Here is a 25,380-nt window from a genome sequence, read left to right as displayed (position 1 = left end):
TTTCTTCTTTCCATCTCCATAGAGATCTTTCTGGATTTATTCTGTTTTGTTGTCATTTACGTCACTTGTTAACATAGTCTAACACATGAGGCTGAGAGAAGGGTTGTGTTTCAATGTTTAAATGTTGCTCAAAAGGAAAAAGGAAGCACCTGAATTTCATAACATTGTGTCATGTATCACAATTCCACTAAGTTAAAAAACCCTGCATATAATATCAAAGTCATTAGCAATAAATTAGCTATGGGACCATCACTAACAGAAACACCATAAAAAATATACATCAACTGATCTATTACAATAATGATAGAAGTTACACTATTTCACATTGAACATTATTGAAAGTTACTGAGATGTAAGTCATTCTTACCCATTGCATTACTGTTCATTAAGAAAACACCAAATGACTTTCCAGAAGTATCCTCTATACACATGAAGAATGTTTGGTGACCATATAAGTTGTGATTATTCTATTAAAAAAGTAGAAATTTTCAAGAACATTTAAAACATGTGTAAGTGACCTTGCAAGTTTCAATCCATTCCAGCAATTTACTTTTTCATATTCCTATATTAATGTTCCATACATATATCGTATTTAATCACAAAAGCATCTAACTTTTATCATTAAACCATCTTAACATTGGTCTGGTAATATAATATTTAAGGGGTTTAAACATATAACAAAAATAGTGTACTATTAAGAGTTTCTATTTTTTACTTTTGTACTTTCTCATGATTAAAGTCTTTTGAAAACACTTTTGATATAATAACAAAAACATCATTCTCATACATTATCCCTTACTTATGTCCATTTCATTCTGGTGCGATAATATTTTAAAGCAAGTTTATTAAGAGTTGAGGAGGAATTACAAGATAAGAGATTTGAAATACATTAATTAGGTAAAAAGAAAAAGATTTCCTAACTGATTGGATATAGAAGTTTCAAGTAAAGAATGCATGAAAAAGCAGCAATGAGTTTCTTAACCTAGTGATTAATAAGATAATGATGCTATGAACAGAGGTCAGTAGAACTTATTTGTAGCCTAGGTGCCTAGGTGTGAAAAGGGAGTGATATGAAAATAGAAAAATGAAAGGCAAAATAAAAACTTCATGAACTCTATTGGTCAGATTGATTTAGGTCTTAGCTAGCAATCATCAGAGACTTTTGTTATTTTCATGAAGAGGGTGAAAACAAGTTGTTCCTGGGAGGAAAGGATTTTGTAGCTCTGTCTCACAGACTTAGGGCATGTTGCCGGGAAGAACCAGATCTTGGAAAAGGATGTCATACTTGGAAGGGACAGTACAGGAGAGGGAGATCCTGGATGAGATGGCTTGGCATAGTAACTGAGCTCATGGGGGTAGATGTGTCCGAGGCAGGAGGCTCGCTCAGTATAGGACAGGTTCAGAGCTTTTATACTTAGGGTCATATTAGTTGCAGTTGATGCAACAGCAAATAACAACAATGACATGTTCAAATAGTGTGTTTGATATTTTCAATAAACAATGGTTTCAAGTAGACTAAAATGATCATCTTCTTCAACAGAGCAACCTTATTTAGAAAAAGAAAGATAGTTCCTTACATCACCAGGAAGTTCATCTCTGGTAAAGATTGGCCATGTTTTCCAGTATAAATCGTGACGGAATCTTTTATGAATATGTTCCCCAATACCATACATATAATCAGAGGGAAGTCTTGTTGAGATCTGTAAGTACTGGTCAGAAAACACCAGGGGACCAACAGTGGTGTCAAACCTAAACCAAAAAACAAGCAACATTGAAACATATACATAATGTTCTATTGAATCTAAATTTATGTCAATAATACTGCTATAATTTTAAAGATTTAAGTCGTGGTCTCTTAGAAACACATGAATTACATGACTAGTTAGTTACATAAATATCATTATCAGAATTTGTCAAATCATCATAAATACACCTTTTTACTTGGGTCGCTTCTTTTCATCTCTATCAAAATCTGATACATAACAACTGACATCGATTCCAAATCACATAGTGACTCAGACTGAAAAAAAAAAAAGAATTTATGTTTTCTAAGGTCAAAAACCAGTAAATAACAAAGCCAGCCTTCAAAGCCAGTCAGTTCTAAAATACAGTGTCATACTGGCTTGCACAGCTCTCATGTTCAGTCTGGAAAATCTATATGAATAATGATGGTATAAAGATGGTATTTAAATATTAGAAAAAAACAATTACTGAAATACTAATAATATTAAGAATTATGTTAATAACATTATTGTGATTATTACATGCTGCCAAGTCAGAGGATAGTCATAACTCACACTCTACCATGGTTTTTGAGTTGTAAATAGTACAGGAGGAGATTGCCCATATTCTCCTGTGGAGCAAATGGTAGTCTGGAATCATCTGCATTTGGACTGACAATAAAATTCCTTACCTACTAGGGCACCAGAGTCTTAATAATAAAGGGGTCTCTGGTGGCCTAATGGTAAGGACTTTTGCTTCTAATACAAAGTAATGCAGTTCAAATCCACCAACCACTTTGTAGGATAAAGGTGGGTGATATTCTCCTGTGTCATTTACAACTTCTGAAAACTCAAGGAGAGTCAGTAAGGAGTTGGTTCTGAATCAATGGTATACAACAACAACATGTTAATGATTTTAGGAATGCATTTGATTCAATAAATTAGCAACAGGATCCAATAAGTAACAGATAAAGGACATGATAGAACATAAGATGATACTAGTGGACTTCAAGTATTCAATTATTGTGGTGTTAGAACTGTCATAATAGGCTTTGCTACTTCTTGTGTTAACTTCAACTCAGGGAATGGTCTCTAGCTACCTTAACTGCAAACATCCTGCTGGAAAATTATCAAAAGCTGTGGGAATAATAAAAGAGATTGTTTTTTTTACATTGTGAGGGTGTGAAAAGACACTGTGAGAGATTGTGGGAGACTGTGGCAAGGCATAGCCTGGCAGAACCCTGGAAATAGAGCCAAAATTAAAGGTTTTTCTTCTGGATGATTAAATGAAGGTCTGATTTGTGACTGCTCTGAAATAAAGACCATCAGACAACTGAGGAAATCAGAGGTATATTTGTGCTGCCAAGTTGAACCTAAAATTCCACTTGTTGACTAAGAAGCTGTCAAAACTAATTGAGAAATTAAGTCTTGCTGTTAGTCTGGCTTGGGCCTCACTATGTGATAGCCATTGTCCCTCATGCTTCAATCTGTTTCCCGAAGAAACCGTTCAATGATGAGTAAGGTCTGTAAGTCAATTTGCCATTAACTTTAGACCCAATAATAGAAATAAGAGCAGGGGATTGGGTGATGTTTGTTTGGCGATAATGAAGTGAGTAGAAGTCAGAACTTGGCTACTCTCACATTTCAACTGTATCCTTTACAATCAACATAATGGTATGGAAATAGTGCCTAGTCAAAGTTTCTAACACAGTCAGATGTTTCTACAACAGTGCACAGAATTCATCTTCTGCACATTACACAGGTGGGAAGTGTGTAATTGCTTGTGTTCTAAATCAAAGCTTAAGAACAAAGTCCCAAAATGTTTAAAATGAAGAGACTTTAGGAAGAAAACTCAAAGTGATAGAAAAGAATTGCACTAGTTTTAAGAACTATCCTGGAGATTTTATTGGTAGAGCTATTCCTCAAATGTAATTGAATAATTGAAGACATAGTATTACCTGTCTTACAAAATTATTCTCTCTGAGCATCTAATCATGTGACCAACGAGAGCTTTCTTCAGATACTTAAATTTTTAAAAGAGAGCAAAACCAAATGCAGCTGGTTTAAATATTCCAACTTTTCAAAGTGGAAAAATAAGAACATTCTCCTCTCGAGGCGATTTACTGTCTCTGAAAACCTGCTGAGGTGTCTGCTATGAGTTTGTTCTGACTTATTCATTCATGTTATTGTTAGGTGCTGTCGGATTAAGTACAACTCATAGTGACCCTACAAACAAAAGATCTGAACCTTGCTCTATCCTGTGCTGTCCTCACACTTCCTGGCACACAAGAGCCCATTGTGGTAATCTCTATGTCAATCCCCCTGGCCAAGGGTCTTCCTCTCCTTGGCTGGCCCTTCACCGTTCCCAGCATCAGGACCATTTCCAAGGAATAGAATAGCCCCTCCTCACAACATGCCCAACGTATGTGAGGCAAAGCATCATCATTCTTCTCTCCGAAGAGCACTCCAGCGGCACCCTTTCCAAGACATATCTTGGTTTGCTCTTTTTACCAACCATGGGATTTTCAACGCTACTCTCCAACATCACAGCTCAAAGGAATCAATTATTCTTCTGTCCTCCTTATTCATTGTCCATCTCTCAAATGCATAGCAAGTGGTCAGAGAAAACATGGCCTGAACCAGAAACATCTTCATCTTCAAACTGATATCATAATCCCTCAATAATTTGGAGACATCTCTAACTGCAGATTTTCCCAGTACAATATGTCTCCTTGTTTCCTGACTGCTGGTACCAAGGATGTTAATTGTGGATCCAAGTGAGATAAAGTTGTTGACAGTTTCAGTCTCCTCTATATCCATCATGATGTTGCCTATTGGTCCAGTGGTAAGAATCTCTGTTTTCTTGACATTGAGCTACAATCCATATTGAAGGCTGCATTCCTTAATCTTCTGCAGCAAGTGTTTCAAGTCCTCCTTATTTTCAGCAAGCAAAGTTGTGTCATCTGCATAACGCAGGGTATTAATGAGTCTCCTTCTGATCCCGATGCCACACTTCTCTTCATAGAGTCCAGTTTATCCGATAATTTGCTCTGAATAAAGATTAAATAGATATGGAGAGAGAATACAACCCTGATATACTCCTTTCCTAATTTTAAACCATGTAGCAATCCCTTGTTCTGCACAACAGCCTCCTGGTCTAGACACGGGCTGTACAGGAGCACATTTAAGGGCTCTGGGACTCTTATTCTTCTCAATGTCAGCCACAATTTGTTTAATCCACACATCATAACAACAACAAACTTAAAAATACATTAATGGTTTGTATTATGTGTATGTTAGCTTTATTCTGAAAAAGAATATGTACTTTAAATTGTCACAGACAATTTAGGTTTTTATAAAGCTTAATTTTGGAGTATACTTTCACATAAAGTTATGGGAGGCCTGTGTATCTGTGTTTGTGTGTGTAGATGTTAGTAAAGTCCTATTACAATGACTACATTTTTTTTTACAAAAGAAAAATATGAAAATTCAAACAAGCTCTCAGTATATAAATTGATCTAATATTTCCACCTTCAACCTATATATTGTGTTTCACATTCTAGCATTTCTATTTGAAAGGAAACAAAACCCTTTTGCCATGACAACTTTTGCAAACATGCACAACTACTCTCTTTGGGATATATCTGCTTTTTCTGAAAATATCTTGAAATTAATGATTTCACTACTAAGTAATAATGTGTGTGAGTGTGTGTGTGTGGCGTTGATTGCCTTCAAGTCGAGCACAACTCATAGCGGCCCTCTGAACAAAAACTTGTAAATCTTTATCTAAAATTGTAGACATAAAAAACAAAAATATTACTTACAAAACTTTTCTATTGCTTTTTCTAAGAACTTGGATGCCAAATGGGGCTTCTGTAATCACCACGTCATACAATGTGTCAGAAGCAGCAGGTCCAACAAAACTTTTTACATGCTGATGAGGAACTTCATATCTGCTGTTACTTGGATCCGTAATCTGCACAGATTAAATAAAGACACATTGCTGCTGTTATGATAGTATCATCTATTCAGACCCTACTCAGAGCTGAACCTCCAGCAGGCTTCTAGAGGCTTGTAATTGGCACTGGAGGGCATTGTCTCGCTTTTCTTCTGTGGAGCTAGGAATTCAGTGGATTTTAAGTGCATTGATTAAAAGCTACTACTTAATTTTCTAATTAATAATTAAATAGTAAGAGCAAGTTCTAGGCAGAAAAGCATAACTTTAGAGATGAACTACTAGTCTATTTACAGCCTTAGTTGTAGCATTGTTGAGTAACTATTGCTATGGGCTATGTGTCTCCACAAAAATGTGCATTGGAATTCTTGACCCTTATACTTAGGAATAGGGAACCCTGGTGACTTAGTGGTGAGGCGTTGTACTGCCAATCCAAAGGCCTGAGGTTTGAATCCATTAACTGCTCTATTAAAGAAATACAGAAAATTTCCTGCCACAGGACTGACTGCATCTGGGGGGTCAGCTGAGTCTATTCCAACTCTGGTAGAAAACACTTGTGAAAGTAAATCAGTTTAAGAATAGGCATTTTACTTTGTCATTTTAATGAAGCCATCTTCGTGTAGTTTATCACTTAAATTTAATTACTTTTTAAAGGCAACTCAATTTGTTGTCATTGAGCTAGAAATGAGTCATCGTGAGCTTATTGGTGGATTTCCCAAGCTGTAATAGAATGGGTAAAAATTGCCCACTTTTTTTCCTCGTAGCACCACTTTGTGTATTCCAACTGAAAAACAAAATGGTACTAGTAAAGTACTTGCTAAAAAAAATTAAGAGCAAGAATTTACTTTTGTATTTGTGTTTGCTTTCTAAGTCACAGACTGAAAAAATACTGCGTGTAAGTTGTGTCTACACAATGCTAATATTAATAAATCTCTGAAATTAAATTTTAAATTTATTCTACATAATAATTTTTGGTTGAAATAATAAAAATTGTAAATATTTATTCAGTGCTCACTCATCTCAGGGCCAAGACACTGTGATAAATATTTCACAAAAGTTCTGTTATTTAAATTCTCCAAAAGTGTCTTATTCTACATTTGAGCAATCAGGCTCAGAAAAGTAAACTATCAAATTATTCCTTTTTTTGTTGAAATAAATATTACTATTCAAGAGAGAAAATAGGATGTTGAGATTAAGGAGTTAGCTATGAAATGCTTTTAATTTTTATAATCTTCTTTAGAAACATCCAAACCTTGAACCGGAAACGATTAGGTGTCTGATTTTCAGTTATGACGCGGACAACATTGAGGTCTCTTCCAAATATGGTAGGTGAATTTATCCTCTCTAATTGGGCTTCACGTCCTTAAAGAAAGAAAAATATGGCCATTTGTAGATTTACTGGGTATATGGATTAAAAACCATTAAATATTTTCCATGTTTTAAAAGTAATTCTATTGCTTTTCACAATGGTGAGATTTATTTCCCCTGTAATTTAGATGATAAAAATAATACAAGAAAGAAATATACGCTAGCCAACAGAAGAGGTTTGTATATATACTTCTTATTTATTTTTAATTTTTAAAATGACAGTTGTCCTAGATGCTTTCCTGGAGAAGGAAGGACAATCTCCTCCTGTACCAGTCAGATCTGATTTGATGGTACACACACAAAATAATAAAATTTTTAAAAAAATAATAGTTTTCCAAGAAAAAATTACAACATATTTTCTACTTATATATATAATGGTAAGCCAGTATCATAGAACATATCTTACCTGTGTTTGTGTTTGATATTCTTTGAGAATTGTAGCCATGGTTTTGGGCAAAGAAACACCAAGGAATAATGGAGTTATTCCACGGCTTCCAGCAGCAGCCTCTTTGAATACAAATTGCCTGTTAAAATGTTTTAAAAACAAAGATATATTTTTGCTATTATAAGAATTGTCAATCTTTTTTTTCAAAAGCATTTATTCATAGCAATGAATGATTAATTTCAAAATATACCTTCTTAAAATATAAAAGAAGCTGAAAAATCACCTATTTTGTTCTTTTGGCTTAGAAAAAATACAGATATAATTGACAGATATATTGGCTCTGTACAAGGGGTTGATGCTCAGAGTTGTAATCTATCAAATTCACATTAACGTTATTTTAAGCTCATATATTGGAAAGATTCTTGGTCTCTGAGTAATTACAATGTGTTAAAGTGGTATGATGTTGACGCAAAAGTGCATATTTATTCGTGTGCCACTCGTTCATCAAGCTGCAGATAATGCTATGAAGATGAAAATATAGCTTTACATGCAAACCTAGTTATAAAAAATATTAAAATACTTATTATCAAATAAGGGTTAGTTGAAACTATAACTATTTTAACAAATGAGTGTGCCAGGCTTTATATTAAATTGTTATTGTTGTTGTAATGGACCATTAAGTTGGACTTGGCTCAAAGCTGACTTTCCATTGGGTTTTCATAGGGAGTAAATTGTACAGGAGTAAATTGTATCAATCTTTCTTTGATAAAGCAATTGGTGGGTTCAGATTGCCTGGTTTTGGGTTGTCAATGCACCTCGTTACTACTAAGATAACACTAGAGTTTCCTATATTAAATTAGTATGGAAAAACTATGAATTTTCAAGAATTCATTAATCTGTTAAACTATATGAAATAACTAAAAGGTATAGAAAATTTTAAAAAGTAGAGCAACATAAGACATAGTGTGTGTGTTAATGCCAGCAGAATTTAAAATCTATTTAGAATTTATATTTAACTGTTTGCTATTTGAATATCTATGGGATGTAGATGTATATTTACTTGTTAATTTGATCTGACATACAGAAAAGCAAACTTAGTACCTCCATCAGTTCTTATGTGTTTATTCAGAACACAGTACAGTAATAAATGCAGCCTAATTAATGAACAGATAGATCTTAAACATACGGAATTGATAAAATATTAAATAAGTACTTTAGTATCCTTCTTATACCATTTACATTCACAAAATACTTTAGACTTTTGTGTCACACCTGTGTTGGAAATTGGTCTGGAATGCAATTTATTCTCTCATTGATGTTATCATTTTGATCTGTTGGACATCTTCCTAAAGCTGGTGAATCAGTAATTTCTAGGGGAGAAACACTAAAATAAAAATTTTGATATTTTTTCAGATAATTCAAACAATGATTACATTGCAACAATATATAGATTTATATGTCATGAAAATTAAAAACAAATTGTGTACCAAATACAAATAATTCATAATAAATACAAATACAAATTACAAATACAAATCTTATTGTGAAAAGGAAAAAAAAACAACTAAAAAAAACCCAAGCAAAATACATAACTGTATTACAAAAGAAAAAAAGGAAAAATTAAAAAAAAAAAACCACAATTTGAAATTTGTGCTTTATAAATGAAGAATGAGTATAGAGAAGCACAAAACTGCATACTGTAAAGAGAAGGAGTCAAGAAAGTAGAGGAAAAAAAACAAAATAAGAGAAAGATATTTTGAAGGAAATAATTTGTTAAATAGAAAGCATAAAGCAGAAAATAGAATCAGATCTGTATAAGATGCACAATGTATTTCTATCCTAGTACCTAGAAAAAGACAAATGATTGGACACTGAATAAATGTTAACAGAATATGTAAGAGTAGATCATAAAATAATTTATAACATTTAAATATTTACTTAGTTTCAAGAGGATGATGGAAATACCACTTGACCCAGTAATTCCACTATAGGAATGAATATCCCCTAAAGAAACCAGAGCTGCCACCCAAACATGTATATGCACACTCATGTTTATTGCTACATTGTTCACAATACAAAGAGATGGAAGCAATCCAAGTGTCAATCAGCAAATAAATGGATAGGAAAGCTGCGGTATATTCACACAGTGGAATACTACGCAGCACTGAAAACCAATATTACACAACATGGGTAACCAGGGAGGACATTATGCTGAGTGAAATATCTCTGTCACAAAAGGGCAAATACTGCATCATGCTACTGCTATAAGATAAGGACTGTCATGGGAGTTGGGAAGAAACTACGAAATGCGTAAATACATAATGAACACTGCATTGGAACAGATGGAGGAAAGAACTATTTAAAAGTGATATATGATTAGACATTATCTGTATGACAAAAGTCCAGATTAAGAGGTGTATAGCAAAATGGACTATGGGCAGGGTTGTGGGGAGGGAGGAAATTGTGCAACAATGAAGGAAAATACAACTTTTCTGTAAACTTTTATTATTATCACAATAAAAATTTTTTTAAACACACACAAAGACAAAGTGGATTAGGTATCCAGAGCAGAAAGATCTGGTTCAAACTCAGGATACAGATAGAAAAGGAAGAAAATACTACACAAACCTCCTCAAGCTTTGCTTCACCTTAAACTGCTTATTAAAGGATTTTCAGTCTTATCATAAAAATCTAAAGAAACGCACACACAAACACACACAGAATTTAGTCTAGGACAAAGCAATTCTTTCTAGAAAAGGCCTATTCCCTTTGCAAGCATGCACAAACCCAAAACAAAACGTACTGTGTTATGTTACAGACTAATAATCAAAGGTCACTTAATTGAATCCAAGCACTGTTCAAAGGGAGAGAAATAAGTAAACTTCCAGAAATATTTACAACCTAGAATACCAGTTGTAGTGTACATATGCATCAGAAGAACAGCAGTGGGTTTGGCTTTTGTTCCTTTTCCAAATATCCCAAAACTAGAGCAAAACCCCTAGGTGTCCCACTAATGGAAAACATCTCACTGGTAATGGCGAACGTCCCATCCATGGAACATTAAATACCTTGATTCATACGTCTCTTTGCTATTTCTTAAGCACATAATGTAAGGAAAATCACTAATGTCAAGGCACTTAAATAGATGGATTACGTCTTTTCACTGAGATGTTTGAGTGTATTGGATGGAAAAGTTTGCAGTAATTGCATAACATGGATCTTTCTTCACAAGTTTCATTTCATATACAATTTTCCTTTAACTTTATTATAATGTTCAAGTGTTTTCAATGCTACTTACGTTCAACAGCAGGTGTTTTCGTTGCCAAAACAGCTATTAGGGCAATAGCTATTATAGTAACGATAGCAAAGAGGACAATCAGAGAGAGTTCTAATCCACTGAATTTTTTTCGTGCCATCTAAAATGAAAAAAAAAATCAAGATTGTATTTAAAATACAAAATATATAGCTATATCAACTTGTCACCACGTAATATTAGATAGATACAAAGCCTTTATGTAGGTAAGGAGAACAAGTAGCATACTATGGAAAGGAAAGTCCATGATCAGTGTTCCAGCAAAGCCAAGCTTTTTCTGCTGCCTGGTCAAACCAACCAATCAAATTAGAAACAATGATTGGAGTGGCAAAAACAGAAGCTTCATAAAATACTGATATATTAAGGAAAAAAAGGGCAGAAGCTCAGCGACTTTGGCTGATCTTGGAGATTATGAGGGCTTTTACAGGGTAGGGTAAGGACAATGGAGCATGAGACATTTTTTTTAATAATATCATCTCTCTTTTCCAGGTATATTCAGACTTGTATTTGTCCCATCTTGTCAATGTTCTAAAGTTAGTTGACATCACCAATAGGTCATGGTATCAATGGGAGTAACTCTTCGCTTTAGATTGCAGGGGTAGACAGGCAAACAAACATTAATACAAAGTGCTTTAGTTCGACAAGGGACGTATCATTAACTTCTCTGCTAGGCTAACACCAACTTTCTTTCAACTATTATAAAAGAATATCAATTTCACATTAGTGATTTTTTTAACATGACAAAAGAGGGTTTACTTTTACTCCTCCTACAGAATCTGTATCTTCCTCTTCAAGGGTCTGTGACAATGCCGCCTTTTGGGTTCTGAGTATATGTTCCTGACCGAAAAACAGGGTTCAGGACTCACTCGGTACTTAAGAAGACCCTCTTACATCCAGTGTTGCTATATTAACGTGGGGCATTCTGAAAGGTTAGCATTAATTAATTAACTAATTAATGATTATCATTTTATCCATTAGTTGCTAAAGAGGTTTTTGTTTATCTATCCCTTAACAATGTGTTAATTTCAGTTATTACAGGGGTTTTTGTGAAAACCTATATGACTTTTATTTATTTGTGAAAATCTATTACTTTTTTGTTGGTTGCAGTTAGTATTTATGCAGCATACAGAAGGTATCTAAAAATAGTTTTCAAATAGATTTTCTCAAGTAACGCATCTTGAAGCATTTGCACTCATTTTATAGCTCTGCTGGCCTAGTAGTAAAAGCTGTGCTCCTATCCGGAAGGAACGTGGTTCAAGGCCACCAGCGGCTCCACAGGGGAAAGATGGGCAATCTCCTGTCTGTTCTGACTCTATGCTACACCATCACCAAACCAATGCATCTATCATCTCTCCTAACCTTCAAGTTTTCATTAGTTTTCACACTCGATAATCTTAATATAAATTTAAATTCAATGACAAAGAGATTTCCTATTGAACAGAGTTAGTGTTCAGAGGCATGAATGGTTTCTTAATAAGTAGTCTCACTGCGTGATGTTATATTCAGTAACAATTGAACTTTGCTGACTTCACGGTTGGAGGAGTTGGGTGGGCAACTCGAATTCTAATTTCCGAGCTGCTCTGTGGAAGGAAAAAAATAGACAATCACCTCCGTGGGATTTACTGTCTCTCCAAATCTGCTGTAAGGTGAGCTATGAGTAGGTTTTGACTCAATAGTCCAACAACAACAAGAATTATAATGTTAAAACTAATGATTATGCACTGCCGGGCTAGACTCATAGTGACCTTTCAACAAGGACAATGTTTAACAGAGGGAGGAGATTGCCAACATTTCTCTTCCTTCTCTTGTTCCTTGCCCCAAGTCTGAATGACTCACAGCTGACCTTCCAGAGGGTTTTTAGAGGCAGAAAATAAGAGGAGATGTCCCATCCTTCTCCCATGCAGGAGCAGGTAGATTAGAACTGTGTACCATTGGGAATGCAGCACAATTTCTTACCAGTAGGACACACCAGAGCTCCTGCTGTGTAGATTCAAATTGCCGACCTTTTGTTTACAAAATTGACGTACTGCACACTCTGCCACCACGGTTCCAACGTCATGATTTGGTGACCCATTTCAATCTATCTAGTCCTTGATTAAATTTAGTGCGAATTCTCCGATCTTAGGTGTTTAACTATTCCATGAACTTTGAGCACCTTTATCATTTTCACCTTTAGAAAAACCTCATATAAATATCAACTCCATTATAATATTTTAAGGCTTTACTGTGTCTAAATCAAAGAGACAGTTATCAGACACCTGTTTTTGCCTCTTCCTGAATGATTTATCTTAACTATGCCCTTCCCCACACTTCTTAAAAGTTACTTTTTTATATATTCCTTATCTTCGGCATATTTAAATGCTTATACTCACTTGCTAACTTTTCTTTTTCTAGTCAAGTTCTTAGGGTCAGTATGAGTCATGCTCAACTCAATGGCAGTCAACAACACAACCACAGTCAAGTTCATAGTGTCATTATATATTAGTCTTTTTGTCATCTTTCTAGTAATTCCATTCACTCATTCAACGCATTGCTAATGAGTCTTAACTGACTCATGACTGGCTCTCTAGTTGGTTTCCAAGGCTATAAATTGCATGGGAGCAAATTGTTCATCTCTTCCCTGAGTACTGATAGATTTAAATTGCCAGAGAGACAAAACATTTTAGTTAGCAGGGCTGTGAACTATGACATGTTGCCTCCAGCAATGGGTTCAGGTGTATCAGTGTTGATGAGGACGGCACATGACAGGACAGGATGCAGGTCTGTTGTTCACAGGGTCGCCATGACTTGTACTCAACCCCAGGGCACCTAACAACAATGAAAATGTCACCAGAACTCTCTAACAATTTTAGTAGTTCAAGTGGTTTGTCTATATTCAATTTACCAACTCTAAATTTGTCAAAATCATAAAGTCTTTCTATTATAGTCATTATAAAATTCTGCCTATTCTTATTTTACTGTCTCAGTCATGTTTTATTGTTGTGATGTGCACTGTAGAGTTGGGCACAATCCATAGCTGACCCTCCAGGGGGTTTTCAGAGGCAGTTAATCACACGGGAGGAGAATGCAGATTCTTCTCCCTCATAGCAGCTTGTAGCCTCGAACTGCATGCTTTTGGAATTGCAGGACAGATTCTTGCCACTAAGAAACCAGAGCTCTATCAGTTTGCCTAATAACTATGGTCCACAATTGCCAAGAAAAACACCACAGCTTATTCAAAGTATGCAAATGCATTTACTGTTTCATTCTATAAAGCTTATAAGAAGATAATTGTTGATCACAAGCAAAGTAACTAAAACGAAATAAAAATTGTTCTATTATTCTACTTTTCAGGACTTCCATGAGCGTATGCACTATTAGGTTTACTTTTTATGCATTTTTATGTCAGGTTATATAAGTCAAGCATCTTCAAAACACTAATAGAATCAAGTAAGTTTACAAAAGGGAGCTCTGACATCCTAGTGGTAAGGAACTATTCTGCTATCCTAAAGGCATGTGGTTCAAAAATCTACCGGTTACTCTGTAGGAGAAAGACGGGAAGTCTCTTCCTACGTGATTTTTCTACTGCCTTTGAAAACCGCTGGACAGTCAGCTACGCATTAGATCTGACTCAGTGATACACCACAATGACAACAAGTTTACAAGAGCCCCAGAATGCAAATGGTTAAGCAGTCAAAAGATTGACTGTTCCACATATCCAGAGGTACCCAGGAAGATAAGCTTGATATAGTCCCAAAGGACTATGCACATTAAGTTGCCAAAAATTAAGCCTGACTAGGTGATAACTATCGATTTGTTTGAGTTTCAAACAGTCAATACACAAATTATTTCTTTCTGAAACGGTATCAGTGAGTTGGGCATGCAGAAGAAGAAAAAAAAACCAACTTATTTCTTCTCCACTGGGTCTATATTGAAGCAAATTGCTAAGGTTGCACACAAAGTAAGTTCAAGTATTCTTTGTCAGTGTTACTGTTATAAGATGTTCTTGAGTTGAGTACAACTGATAGCAGACCAAGGAACACACATCTGAACTTTGTTCAATCGTGTGTCCTTCTCATCATCTTTGACGTACTTGAACTCATTGTAATCACTGTGTCAATCCATCTTGCTGAAGGTCTCTCTCTTTCACTGACCCTTCACCTGTACAAGTATAATGTCCTTTTCGAAGGAATTATTCCTCTTAACAACATGCCCAAAGTATGTGAGAAGAATCTTTGTCGTCTTTGCCTCTAAGAAGCACTCTGGTTGCACCTTCTCCAAGACATATCCGTTGCTTCCTTTCACAGCCCATGGAATATTCAGTAATCTTCTCTCACCATATTTAAAGGTACTGAGCCTCCTGGTATCATTATTTGTTGTTCAGCTCTCAGGTAAGCAAGTGATTGAAAAGGCCATGACCTGACATCGTTGCTGCTTAGTACTTTGGAGAAGTCCTTGACAATGAACTTTCCCAAGGCAATACTGATTTCTTGCCTGCTCGTACCAACTGTTGATCAAGGATCCAAGTAAGATGCAATTATTGACAATTTCAATCTTTTCTATATCATTTTCTTATGTCTCTAAATATTAACTTCAATACTGATTCCTAACCCAACTTAAACACTTAATTCCTCCAGAAATGCTCTCTACACTGCAATTCTGCCATTTAATTCTCTGCAGTATTTCAAGATTCAACCCCAAATTTAGATTTCCATGAAGGATTTCCTGACTATACAGACCCAAGTCTTCCCCTGGCTCTCTCACTATTTTTCTAGGCCTAGAAGCAAATCCTTAACCTCTCTGAACACTATCATTCCTTTCCTCTGTAAAATGGTGAGTCTAAAATATTGTGATATCAAACTTTATGCTTTAAGTGTCTGGTTTGTTTTTGTTTGTTTGTTTGTTCTTAATGCCATCCATTGACAAATAGAAGTTATTTCTCAGTGGATAAAAAATTTTCTGATTTCAAAATTGAACTGAATACACAAAGAAATGAGGGTACAAAATACTATACAGCAATGAAAAATGATGAACTTGTTAAACACTATCCATCATGAATGAATCTGGAAGACATAACGCTAAGTGAAAAATCTCTGTCATATAGGGACAAATGCTATATAAGCCCACTATTATAATAACAGGATCTAGATGAGGGAGAGAGAAGAGCAGGAAAAGAATGGAAGAGAATGAACACCGCACTAGAATGAAAGGAAGGACATTCTGAAATGAAAGGACAATTAGAAATTATGTGCATGACAATTAAAAGTCTTAGAAGGGAAGTTGAGGGCAATAGGAGACAGAGGCAAACATGCACAAATGAACAAATGAAACAATAGATTAAAAAAAGAAATTAAACTCTGAACCATTAACACAAGAAATTATGAAGCCACATAATGAAGACATTAACTTCTCTGTTATGTGTCATTCCTGAGCTAAATTATTTAGATGTACACTAAATTTTAATAGTTAAACAATACTTACGAAGAAGACATTTCTTTTTGCAGTCAGCTGAAACTACTAAAAAGTAGACTTGCTAAAAGTTACATGACACAATTTACCTTGAACTTGGTTTAGATACTTTTTTCTCACCATTTTACTATTGTTTGATTTATTATAGAATCATGTCAGACGCAGATGTGGTTAAGCTAGGCTTAATGTATTTTCTGCTATTCTCAAGCCTCTCTAAAATAACATAAATTTAAAATATAGAAAAAATACTTCATCATTATTTTTAATATATGAAAGACAAGGCAATCTTTATCATATGGGATGTACATACCATTAAATTCTAAGAATTATATAAATTATTACACTGTAAGAATGACCTTTTAGTTTAATAGCCTCAGATAATACTCTTGATCATTTCTACTCATTGTTGCTGTTGTTGATTGCCTCCGACTTGAGCACAACTCATAGTGACCCTATGAACAAAAGGCCTGAAGACTTTCTATAACTATCAACCCTTATCAAAGTTCATAGAGTTTCCAGAGGCATGTTGTTTAAGAAGTGGTTGCCACTCCTGCTTCTAATCCTACTCCATTGCAATATTAGCAATCACACTCCTTAGTGTAATATTTTTAACTATTTTCTTAAATTTATATTCACAATTTCATCAATTCCTCTATTTGTGTTTTCCCAATTGCTGCAGTTTGCCCATTCTCTGTAAACTTTTCTTAATTGAAAGTAGTTCAGTTCATCATAGCAAAAAAAATAAAAATCAGTATACTACCGCTTCTCTCCTTGTCAAAATCTAGATCTTTCTTATTTCCTTTTTGTCAACTCTCCTCCTTTACTCCTGTGCATCTTTCTGTTGTTAGAACTTGATGTAGCAAAGTCCAATGGTAATTCCTTCATAACAGGGGGGTTTTTACCTCTCATTTTATAGGAATCTTTTGCATGTCTACTGTTAATTACCATATTCAATCTTGTATTTTCTTCTTTGATTTACATAATTTTACTAGCTCTAAATATTGCTTCATACTCTTCTCCAGCATCACAATTCAAAGGCATTGATTCCCCTTCTGTCATGCTTAGTCATTCTCCAGGTCTCAGAGTAGCAAGTACTTTGAGACCATGACCTGGATTAGGCACACCTAAGTCTCTAGACTGACATGGTTGCTTTTCAGTCCTCTGGAGAGGTCCCTGACAGCAGATATTCCCAATGCAATTTGTCTTTTGATTTCCTGACTGCTGGTGCTAAGAGTGTTGATTGTTGAGCCAAACAAGCTGTAATTTGAATTGTGGTGCTGGAGAAGAAGAGTCTTGAACATACGTTTCATGGATCACCAAGGAAACACATAGGTCTGTCTTGGAGAGGGTAAAACCAAGTTTCTCCTTGGGAGCTAAGATTCTGAAGCTCTGTCTCACATACTTTGGGCACATGGCCAGAAGAGACCAGTTTTTGGAGAAGGACACCGTGCTTACAAGAGTGGAAAGACAGTGCAAGAGAGGAAGACCTCAGAAGAGATGGGTTGATGTAGTAACTAGGGCCATGGGGGTTGCTGTGTAGGAATTAGTGAGACTATCTTAGGACAGGGCATGCTTCAGAGCGGCTGTGCATAGGACTTGCCGTCACATAACAAGAACAACAAAAATTATTGCTTGTTAAATAGTTTACGTGAGTTATCTCCCAATAACTCCAAGCACTATGCATTGTTTTGTCTAGAAAAGTTATTCCAGTGTTTTTTAACTATTATCTCTATTTTAGTGAATTTCTCATTTGTATTTAAGCTATCCTGTATCTCCTGATCTCTATTAAGGAACTCTGGTAGCCTAGTGGCAAGAAGCTGTGCTGCAATCTTGAAGGCACATGTGGTAGAAAAATGGGAAATCCCCTCCCAATGATGAACTGCCTCTCAAAAGCCATTGGAGGGTCAGCTACTGGTCGGTTCTGACTTGATAGTACACAACAACAGCAATGATTAAAACACTGGTTTGGAATTCCTATCATCAATGTCTTCACAAAATTTTGGTTTAATTAATTAACTAATTTCCCCCCTCCCCCCATCCTGACAAGGAGTCCTAACTTGGATTGTCTCAATCTTTCTACCATAGGCAATCACTCAACAATTAGAAACCATACTTATGACAATTAAAACTCTTTTATTCCCTCTAATTTCAAAACTTATCTAAGGCAAGATCTGGTGCCCTAGTGGCAAGAAGGTATACTGCAATCCCAAAGGTGCAAGGTTCAAATCCACCAGATTCTCTGCTGGAGAATGAGGAACAATCTCCTCCAGTACCTGTCAGATTTGACTTGACGGTACAAACGCACACAAAATAATAAAGTAAAATAAATTTTTTTTTAAAAAAGCATGAATTATAATTTTTTTAAAAGAAACAACTTATCTAAACCATGTCCTCTTTCTATTCTTTGTATAGGGAGCTCTGGTGGCCTAGAGAGTAAGGGATTGAACTGCCAACACAAAGGCTGAGTTTTCAAACCTACAGGAGAAAGTTGGGACAGTCTCGGCCCTGTGATATACAGTCATTGAAAACCCACTGGAGGGTGAGCTGTGAGTTGGCTCTGAACAGATGGCAATGAATTTTGTTGAGTTCTAAGCCTATGCAATATATTTTCTGAATGTCTCTTTTATCCAGTATTTTGCAGTAATCCCTCACCACTGTACTTTTCTAAGAGATTACTACTTTCTGTCAAATCCATGTCTCATTTCTTTTTGAGTTCTCCCATTTTTGGAGGCTGTTAATATTTACTTTTAGGCAGGGCTTATGCTAGTTCAATTACTTACCCTCATGCCTACGTCATCCTTTAGACTGCTAAATCATTAATTAACAAGGCTCTTAAATATAGTTCAAAGCCTAGCACCAAATAATCCTGAGTTTGTTTCTGGGATAATGTTTTATGAGTGGATATTTAAAGACTGTTATTGTTGTTGTTGTTGTTGTTGATCTCCTTCGAGTTGAGCACGACTCATAGCGGCCCTGTGAACAAAAGGCCAGAAGCCCCTCTACAACTATTGACAATGATAAAAGTTCATAGAGTTTCCGGAGGCATGTTGTTTAGGAAGTGGATGCCACTCCTGCTTCCAAACCTGTCATAGAACGTTATTGGTTGAGTCGCCTGTGATGCATAGCTACCACACCATTTTATCATGTGTTCTCTTGTTACAAATATGTATACTGCTTGCTGAATTAGTGTTCTTCAGAGAATCTGAACATAAACTTAAATGAAGCAACTGGTGAAATATGAAGCTGTTTTTAGAAGAGAAATTCAGTTGTTCAATGTTACATGAAGAATGATAAAGTCATATTTAATGTTTCATTAAAAAATGTAACTTTCATACAAAGATATGTCCTAATTTGGCATCAAGATACAAAAAAAAATTTTCTTTTTCAGTTTCTAAAGAAAGTTTTAAACAATCATAATCATAATAATCAATCATAATCACATTATTATAAAACAACCTTTTATCAAGAAATAGAAGAAAAAAATTAAAGTATCAAAATTAAATTACTCTCATAAGTTCTCACAAGAAATCAGTACTACCTTTTTTATATTGTAGGTGGTAATTGCAGTAATCATAATTTGAATCAAAACAACTTTATGCCAGTATTTTTGCAAATTGTATTTGACACTCTGTTTCAAAACTAATAGTGTATTAGATGACTACTTGCCTGTTCTTTAGAAGATCTACAAGAAATAATAAATGTTTTATAACTATGAATTTTACTATAGCTATATAGAAACTTTAAAATATATTTAATGATTTCAATATTTATTTTCTTCTATAAAAAACCAGCAAAGTAAATATAGTATGATTTCAATTACAATCATAGCAATAATTACAAAGAACTAGGCAAAGTAATTATTATCATATTTTAAAATAAATAGAAATATGTTCTACTGTTTTAGGATAAGGGATCATATATTTAAAATGGGAAGAATATTCTATTTTGTTATTTTAAGCAAGTTCAGATAGACTTGAATATTGTTAACATGAATCAAAGGAAAACATGATTAGTTCAAAACTTGAATATAACAAAAAATATACTACACAAGCTTACCTTATTTCATAGCCTGTTCTGTTTACTAGACGGAGTGACACAGTTGAATAAGGCTCACAAGGTAACAATGAGGGACAACTGCCAACTATATAGTGAACTACCCATAAAGTTTTATTGCTCCCTTAGAGCCTATCATTTTTTAGTAAACTTTTGTACAATATGCAATTATAAAATGTCTTATCCCTGAAAATAATTTGCATAAATATTTCCAGCTTAGAATCTACTTTAATGAGCAACTTTGAGATCAAACTTTGATTTCTGGAAGTTTTCAACACAAGATTTAGAACATTATTCTGGCTCTTTTCCAAATTCTTTTTTTCTTTTGTTATATGAGTATTGGGCTACTAACTTTTTTCGTTCATTTTGTGACATCTAAATTGTCATGGAAACTAAAAAAAAATATTTGAGAGTTGGTATTGAGTATATTTACAGGTACTAGATGTAGAAGTAAATTGGAATCACTTTGGAATGTGCCTATATAGACATTTCAATGCCTAATTCTAATTTAATGCAAATGATGAATTATTCCTTCTTTGTTTTCAGAACACAAAATTAGAAAATTCCAGTTTCAAGATGTGACTTTAAAAAAAAAAAAGAGATGCGACTTTAGCAATCTTACCTGCTTTAAAGTTAATGTGCAAAAATGAATCATATCCTTATAAAGCCAAAATTGATAACTGGAAACAAATATGTATGTGTAGGTGAGTGTACATATGCATGTCATTTTATAATGTTGTATTATACCATGCACATGTAAAATATGAACATGAGGCATTTCTCATAAGTTATACAACTGAATAGTGTTGTGTCAAGTGGTCATTTCTCCTCAATTTGGTCTACAGACTCAGTATAATTTAAAAAATCCAAAGTCTCAGTAACATTTGTAGTAGACACACAGATAAGCTGTCTTTAAAATAATGTTTCAAAGCTGGAAAGAGCCAAAATGTATATTCTGTATTTTACAGATAAAAATATATGGCATATTCCTGAGAGATAAGAAGTAGCAATTAGAAATAAGAAGATGATTATGTAATAATGTAGATAATCTTAAATTACAGATTAGTTTTTAACCCTGACATTTCAGGTCTCTAATAAATTCAAAGTAAAGGGTAACCTGCACTTTGACCATCTTCTTCTGAATTTGTTTTCTGAATGGCAGTAGCAATTTCTAGTTTCTATGTCTCTGAAGTGAAACTAGAAGTACTCATTAAATTGGATTACATTTTATTTACCTAGTTTTTACATAGACTTTAACTAATATTCTTATGTTAAGTAACACTTTTTGATCTCTCAGTTAAAAAAAACTTTGATCTTCCTTTGTGGTAACATTAATTTGTCTTTGTCTCAAGTAATTTATTTTGTTCATTTTCCTTACATTTCTTCTCACTGCCGTCTGATTCCATCCATGGGCATCCATCATCAGGAGAACAGTGGGAGCATGAAAATAGCTAAGGAAGTAAGTTTGCGGGATAGGAATCCGCAATATAGTTAAAAATAAACAAGTGAACATCATGTCTAAACATATAACATATACATACAGCCACGAAATAATAATTTTATATTTAAATATACAAAGAAGTTGTTGTTGTTGATTGCCTTGAAGTCAAGCATGACTCATAGCGACCCTATGAACAAAAGGCCTGAAGCCCCTCCACATTCAAACTGTGTATAACTCATAGAGACCCTATGAACAAAAGGCATGAAGCCCCTCTACAAAAAATATCGCAAAGTTCATAGAGTTTCCGGAGCCATGTTATTTAGGAAGTGGATACCACTCCTGCAGTAATTTTACACTAAAATATACTTTAATCATAAATTGAATTGTTAACATAAAAATACACACACAGATTTGTAAAACTAAATAAGGCAACAGATGAATTTGAGTTTGTTAGGCAGTAAGTAGAGTGAAATTTAAGTCTGATTAATTATTAACACTTTGTAACTAGAAGAGCACTTTAGCACCACCTATTCCTTTTGTAGATTGATGTACTTTATAACTTACGTTTCAGAATTACATATATGTGGTAATAAAATCTCGTATATATTTCCTTATTCTGGCACCACGTATTTCTGGCTATCAGAATGCCGCGGGAGGAAGGGGGGAAGATTTTAAAAGTTTCAAACAGTAATGATTTCCAGTGAGGGCAAAATACAACGTATATTCTTTTTTTCTTTTGGAAAATCTTGAGAAACAATAGTTGGATGCAATGTGTTAAAGAAAAGATAGAAAGAGGCACGAGAAGTTGTTGAATTTGACTGAGTTGTTAAAAGTAAAATCTGTAGCAGATGTGGTTGTTAGGTAATATTGAGTTGATGATGAGTCTTAGAGAATTCATGCATAACAAAACAAACACGGCCCAGTCCTGTGTTTTCCTCACACGTATTGTTATTTTTAAGTCCATTGTTGTAACTAGTATTTTAATCCATCTCACTGATGGGTTTTATGTTTGCAGATTTAAAGAAATCATTAATAACACATTAACCCAATACAACATGTTTTTGGATTTTTGACTGCTGTGGCCAGAGGTGTTGACTGTGGATCCAAGTTAAAAAAAAAAAAAAATAATTAAATTCTAAATAACTTCAGTCTTTTCTCTATTTGTTATGATGTCGTCTATTGGCCTACTTGTGAGGATTTTTGTTTTGTTGATGTTGATGTCAATACATAAATGTACAGAGATATGCTATAGCATTATGATTCTTTCTTTACAAAGCTTCGTTATTCCAGTAGTTCTAAATCACACTTAGAATCATGTCGATGTGTGAAGAGAGGAGGTAAGCTTGCTAAACCATGGCTTCCAAGAGATTCTGATTCAGTGTATTTGATATGGAGCCTGAGAGTCTGTATTTCTAACAAGTCTCGCTGTGATTCTGATGCTGCTTCTATAGAGAAGTATGTTTTTAGAAACATTATCCTGTACCTGGTAAATATCAGATGGTCTCAACAATCTTACCTCAGTACAGAGCTTTATAGAAAGTGTTCAAGAAATAGCGAAAGCACTGAATGAGTGAACAACTGTACCTACCATAGATATTTTAAGAAGAAAGAATAAGTAGCTCCTAATTCCACAACAAAATACATTGGTCTTAAAAAAAAAGCCTTAAAATAAGCCTATGGGCAAGACGATAGCTGAAAACCTAGGATTAAAATGTGAAATACAATCTCCATTTTCAATTCTCTCAGTACTAGAGAAATGAGCTTCAAATAAATCTTTGTTGAGATTCAAATCATGTTGCTGAAGGAAAGGGCAGCAAAAGCCTAAAAAGGAAAGCAATAATCATAGGAATCCTAAGGGCTTATTAAGAACAAGAGGCCCACAAGATACATTATTAAGTCACTTAGTGAATATGCTGATGTCTAAGAAAGGTAATTTTTAGTAACGCAGCATAGCTTTATATATTTGTTTTCAGCAAGAGTATTTAGAGACATACAGGTAGACCATTAAAACTGTGGGTGATTCAAAGCTGAGAAAAATGGAAGTGATTTAGGCGACAGAATGTGAGTCTGCTAGAAACTGGACATTCTGAAGCGATAAACTGAGGTAAAAATTTTATTCAATAAATTTAAAAGGTAAATATATAGTAATATGTATCTATATATGTGTATATATGAGTAAAATATAGAGTATAAAAAAAGTAATCACATTGACTCTAGATGGCAGGGAATTATTTCAGTAATGGCATGCATTAGAAAGGCTGGTAGTCATTGATAAGTTTTTAAGACATCACATGTAGGATGCCATTGTGGAAAACTATTTGGTATTTCCTCAAAAAGCTGAACACAGAATTGTCAGATGTCCCAGAAATCACAACTTTGGTATAAACCTGAAAGAAGACAGACATGAATGCAAACATAAACTCATACACCAATATTCTTTGGGGGGAAAAATGGTGACGTATGGTGCAGGACAGGCAAAGATCTGGTCTGGTGTTAATAGGGTCACTCGGAGTTGTGTTTGACTTGAAGACATCTGACAATAACCACAAAGATTATTAACAGTCGCCAGAGTGGGGAGGGACTAGAGGATTGTTTGTGGTATTGAGATCTTGGGATGAAGCTAGCGAAGATGAATTGTAGTCAATGCCATTGAATTATAAATGTCAAAGTTAGTTTGTTGGTGAAGGCTTTATTGTGTACATTTTAAGCACAATTAAAAAGACACAGAGAGAGATGGGGGGGGGGAGAAATACTTACTCAAAGCAGAGAAGACCATGTTCAAAGTGACATTCATTTTTTGATGTGACAACATTTAAAATGAGAATAGCTACAATTATTAACAATGAGAATATGTCCTATATTAAATCTAGAGAAACGAGAAGTTATAAAAAATAAAATCAATGAAAGCAGAGATCCTAGGTATTATTGCTATTATTAGGTACTGTCAATTTATGAATCACATCATTTCAAATAACAGGCCAAACTATTATTTTATTCATTCCCATCTTCACGTTTCTCTCCATTGTTGTTGTTGTTAAGTGCCATTGAGTCGCAGGCGCCTCATAGCGACCATATGAAGGAGAGTCCTCGACGCTTGGGTGCCTTTCATCCTCTCTCCAGGTTCATAGGGTTTCCAGAGGCAAGCTAGTATGGAAGTGGATGCCACTCCTCCTTCCAAATAGTGTATTTAATTCTTTTCCCTAATACCAGAATTCAAAGATGTCTACTTTTCTTCAGTCTTCCTTATTTAATACCTAACTTTCCAAAGCAAAGAATTTGAAAATATCGTGGTTTGGATCAGGTACACTTTAAAATAGCATTATTGTCTTTCAACACTTTAAAGAGGTCCTCGATAGCAGATTTGCACAGTGCACTTGTGTTTTTATTCAGTGTCTGTTGCTAGCATGGATGTTGTGTGTGAATTCCAGGAAAATTAAATTGAGGACAACTTTAAACATAGTAAACTGAAGTGGACCAGCATTCGTCATTTTTGAAGCACGTAATGTGATGGTCTACTAAGCTAAGAATGAAAAATTGAAGATTAGTGATAGTTGCACTAACAACTCAAAAGCACGCATTTCAAATCTACACATTTGCTTCATGTGAGAAAAATAATCAATTTCCTCCCATGGGATTAGTTGCCTCTGAAAGCCTCCTGGAATCACTATTACCACATACATCTCAAAAATTGGGTCC

General features: G+C 34.6%; 1 protein-coding gene across 1 annotated transcript in view; it reads right to left on the bottom strand.

Moving 5' to 3' along the window:
- Window positions 1-10,845, bottom strand: part of SI (sucrase-isomaltase (alpha-glucosidase)) — a 110,761-nt gene extending 99,916 nt beyond the window's left edge. The window contains exons 1-7 of the mRNA XM_006891503.1: window positions 10,728-10,845; window positions 8,702-8,799; window positions 7,451-7,568; window positions 6,929-7,038; window positions 5,546-5,697; window positions 1,578-1,749; window positions 368-467 (exon numbers count right to left, since the gene is read on the bottom strand). Of these exons, the coding sequence (XP_006891565.1) occupies window positions 368-467; window positions 1,578-1,749; window positions 5,546-5,697; window positions 6,929-7,038; window positions 7,451-7,568; window positions 8,702-8,799; window positions 10,728-10,845 (868 nt within the window). The remainder of the gene's footprint in view (window positions 1-367; window positions 468-1,577; window positions 1,750-5,545; window positions 5,698-6,928; window positions 7,039-7,450; window positions 7,569-8,701; window positions 8,800-10,727) is intronic.
- Window positions 10,846-25,380: the final 14,535 nt, after the last annotated feature.

This window comes from Elephantulus edwardii, unplaced genomic scaffold (genome assembly GCF_000299155.1).
Source record: "Elephantulus edwardii isolate Elephantulus edwardi_28Jun2011 unplaced genomic scaffold, EleEdw1.0 scaffold00098, whole genome shotgun sequence".
NCBI lineage: Eukaryota > Metazoa > Chordata > Mammalia > Macroscelidea > Macroscelididae > Elephantulus > Elephantulus edwardii.
Note: the sequence above shows the minus strand (reverse complement) of the source record. Positions and strands in the feature narration are given on the sequence as shown.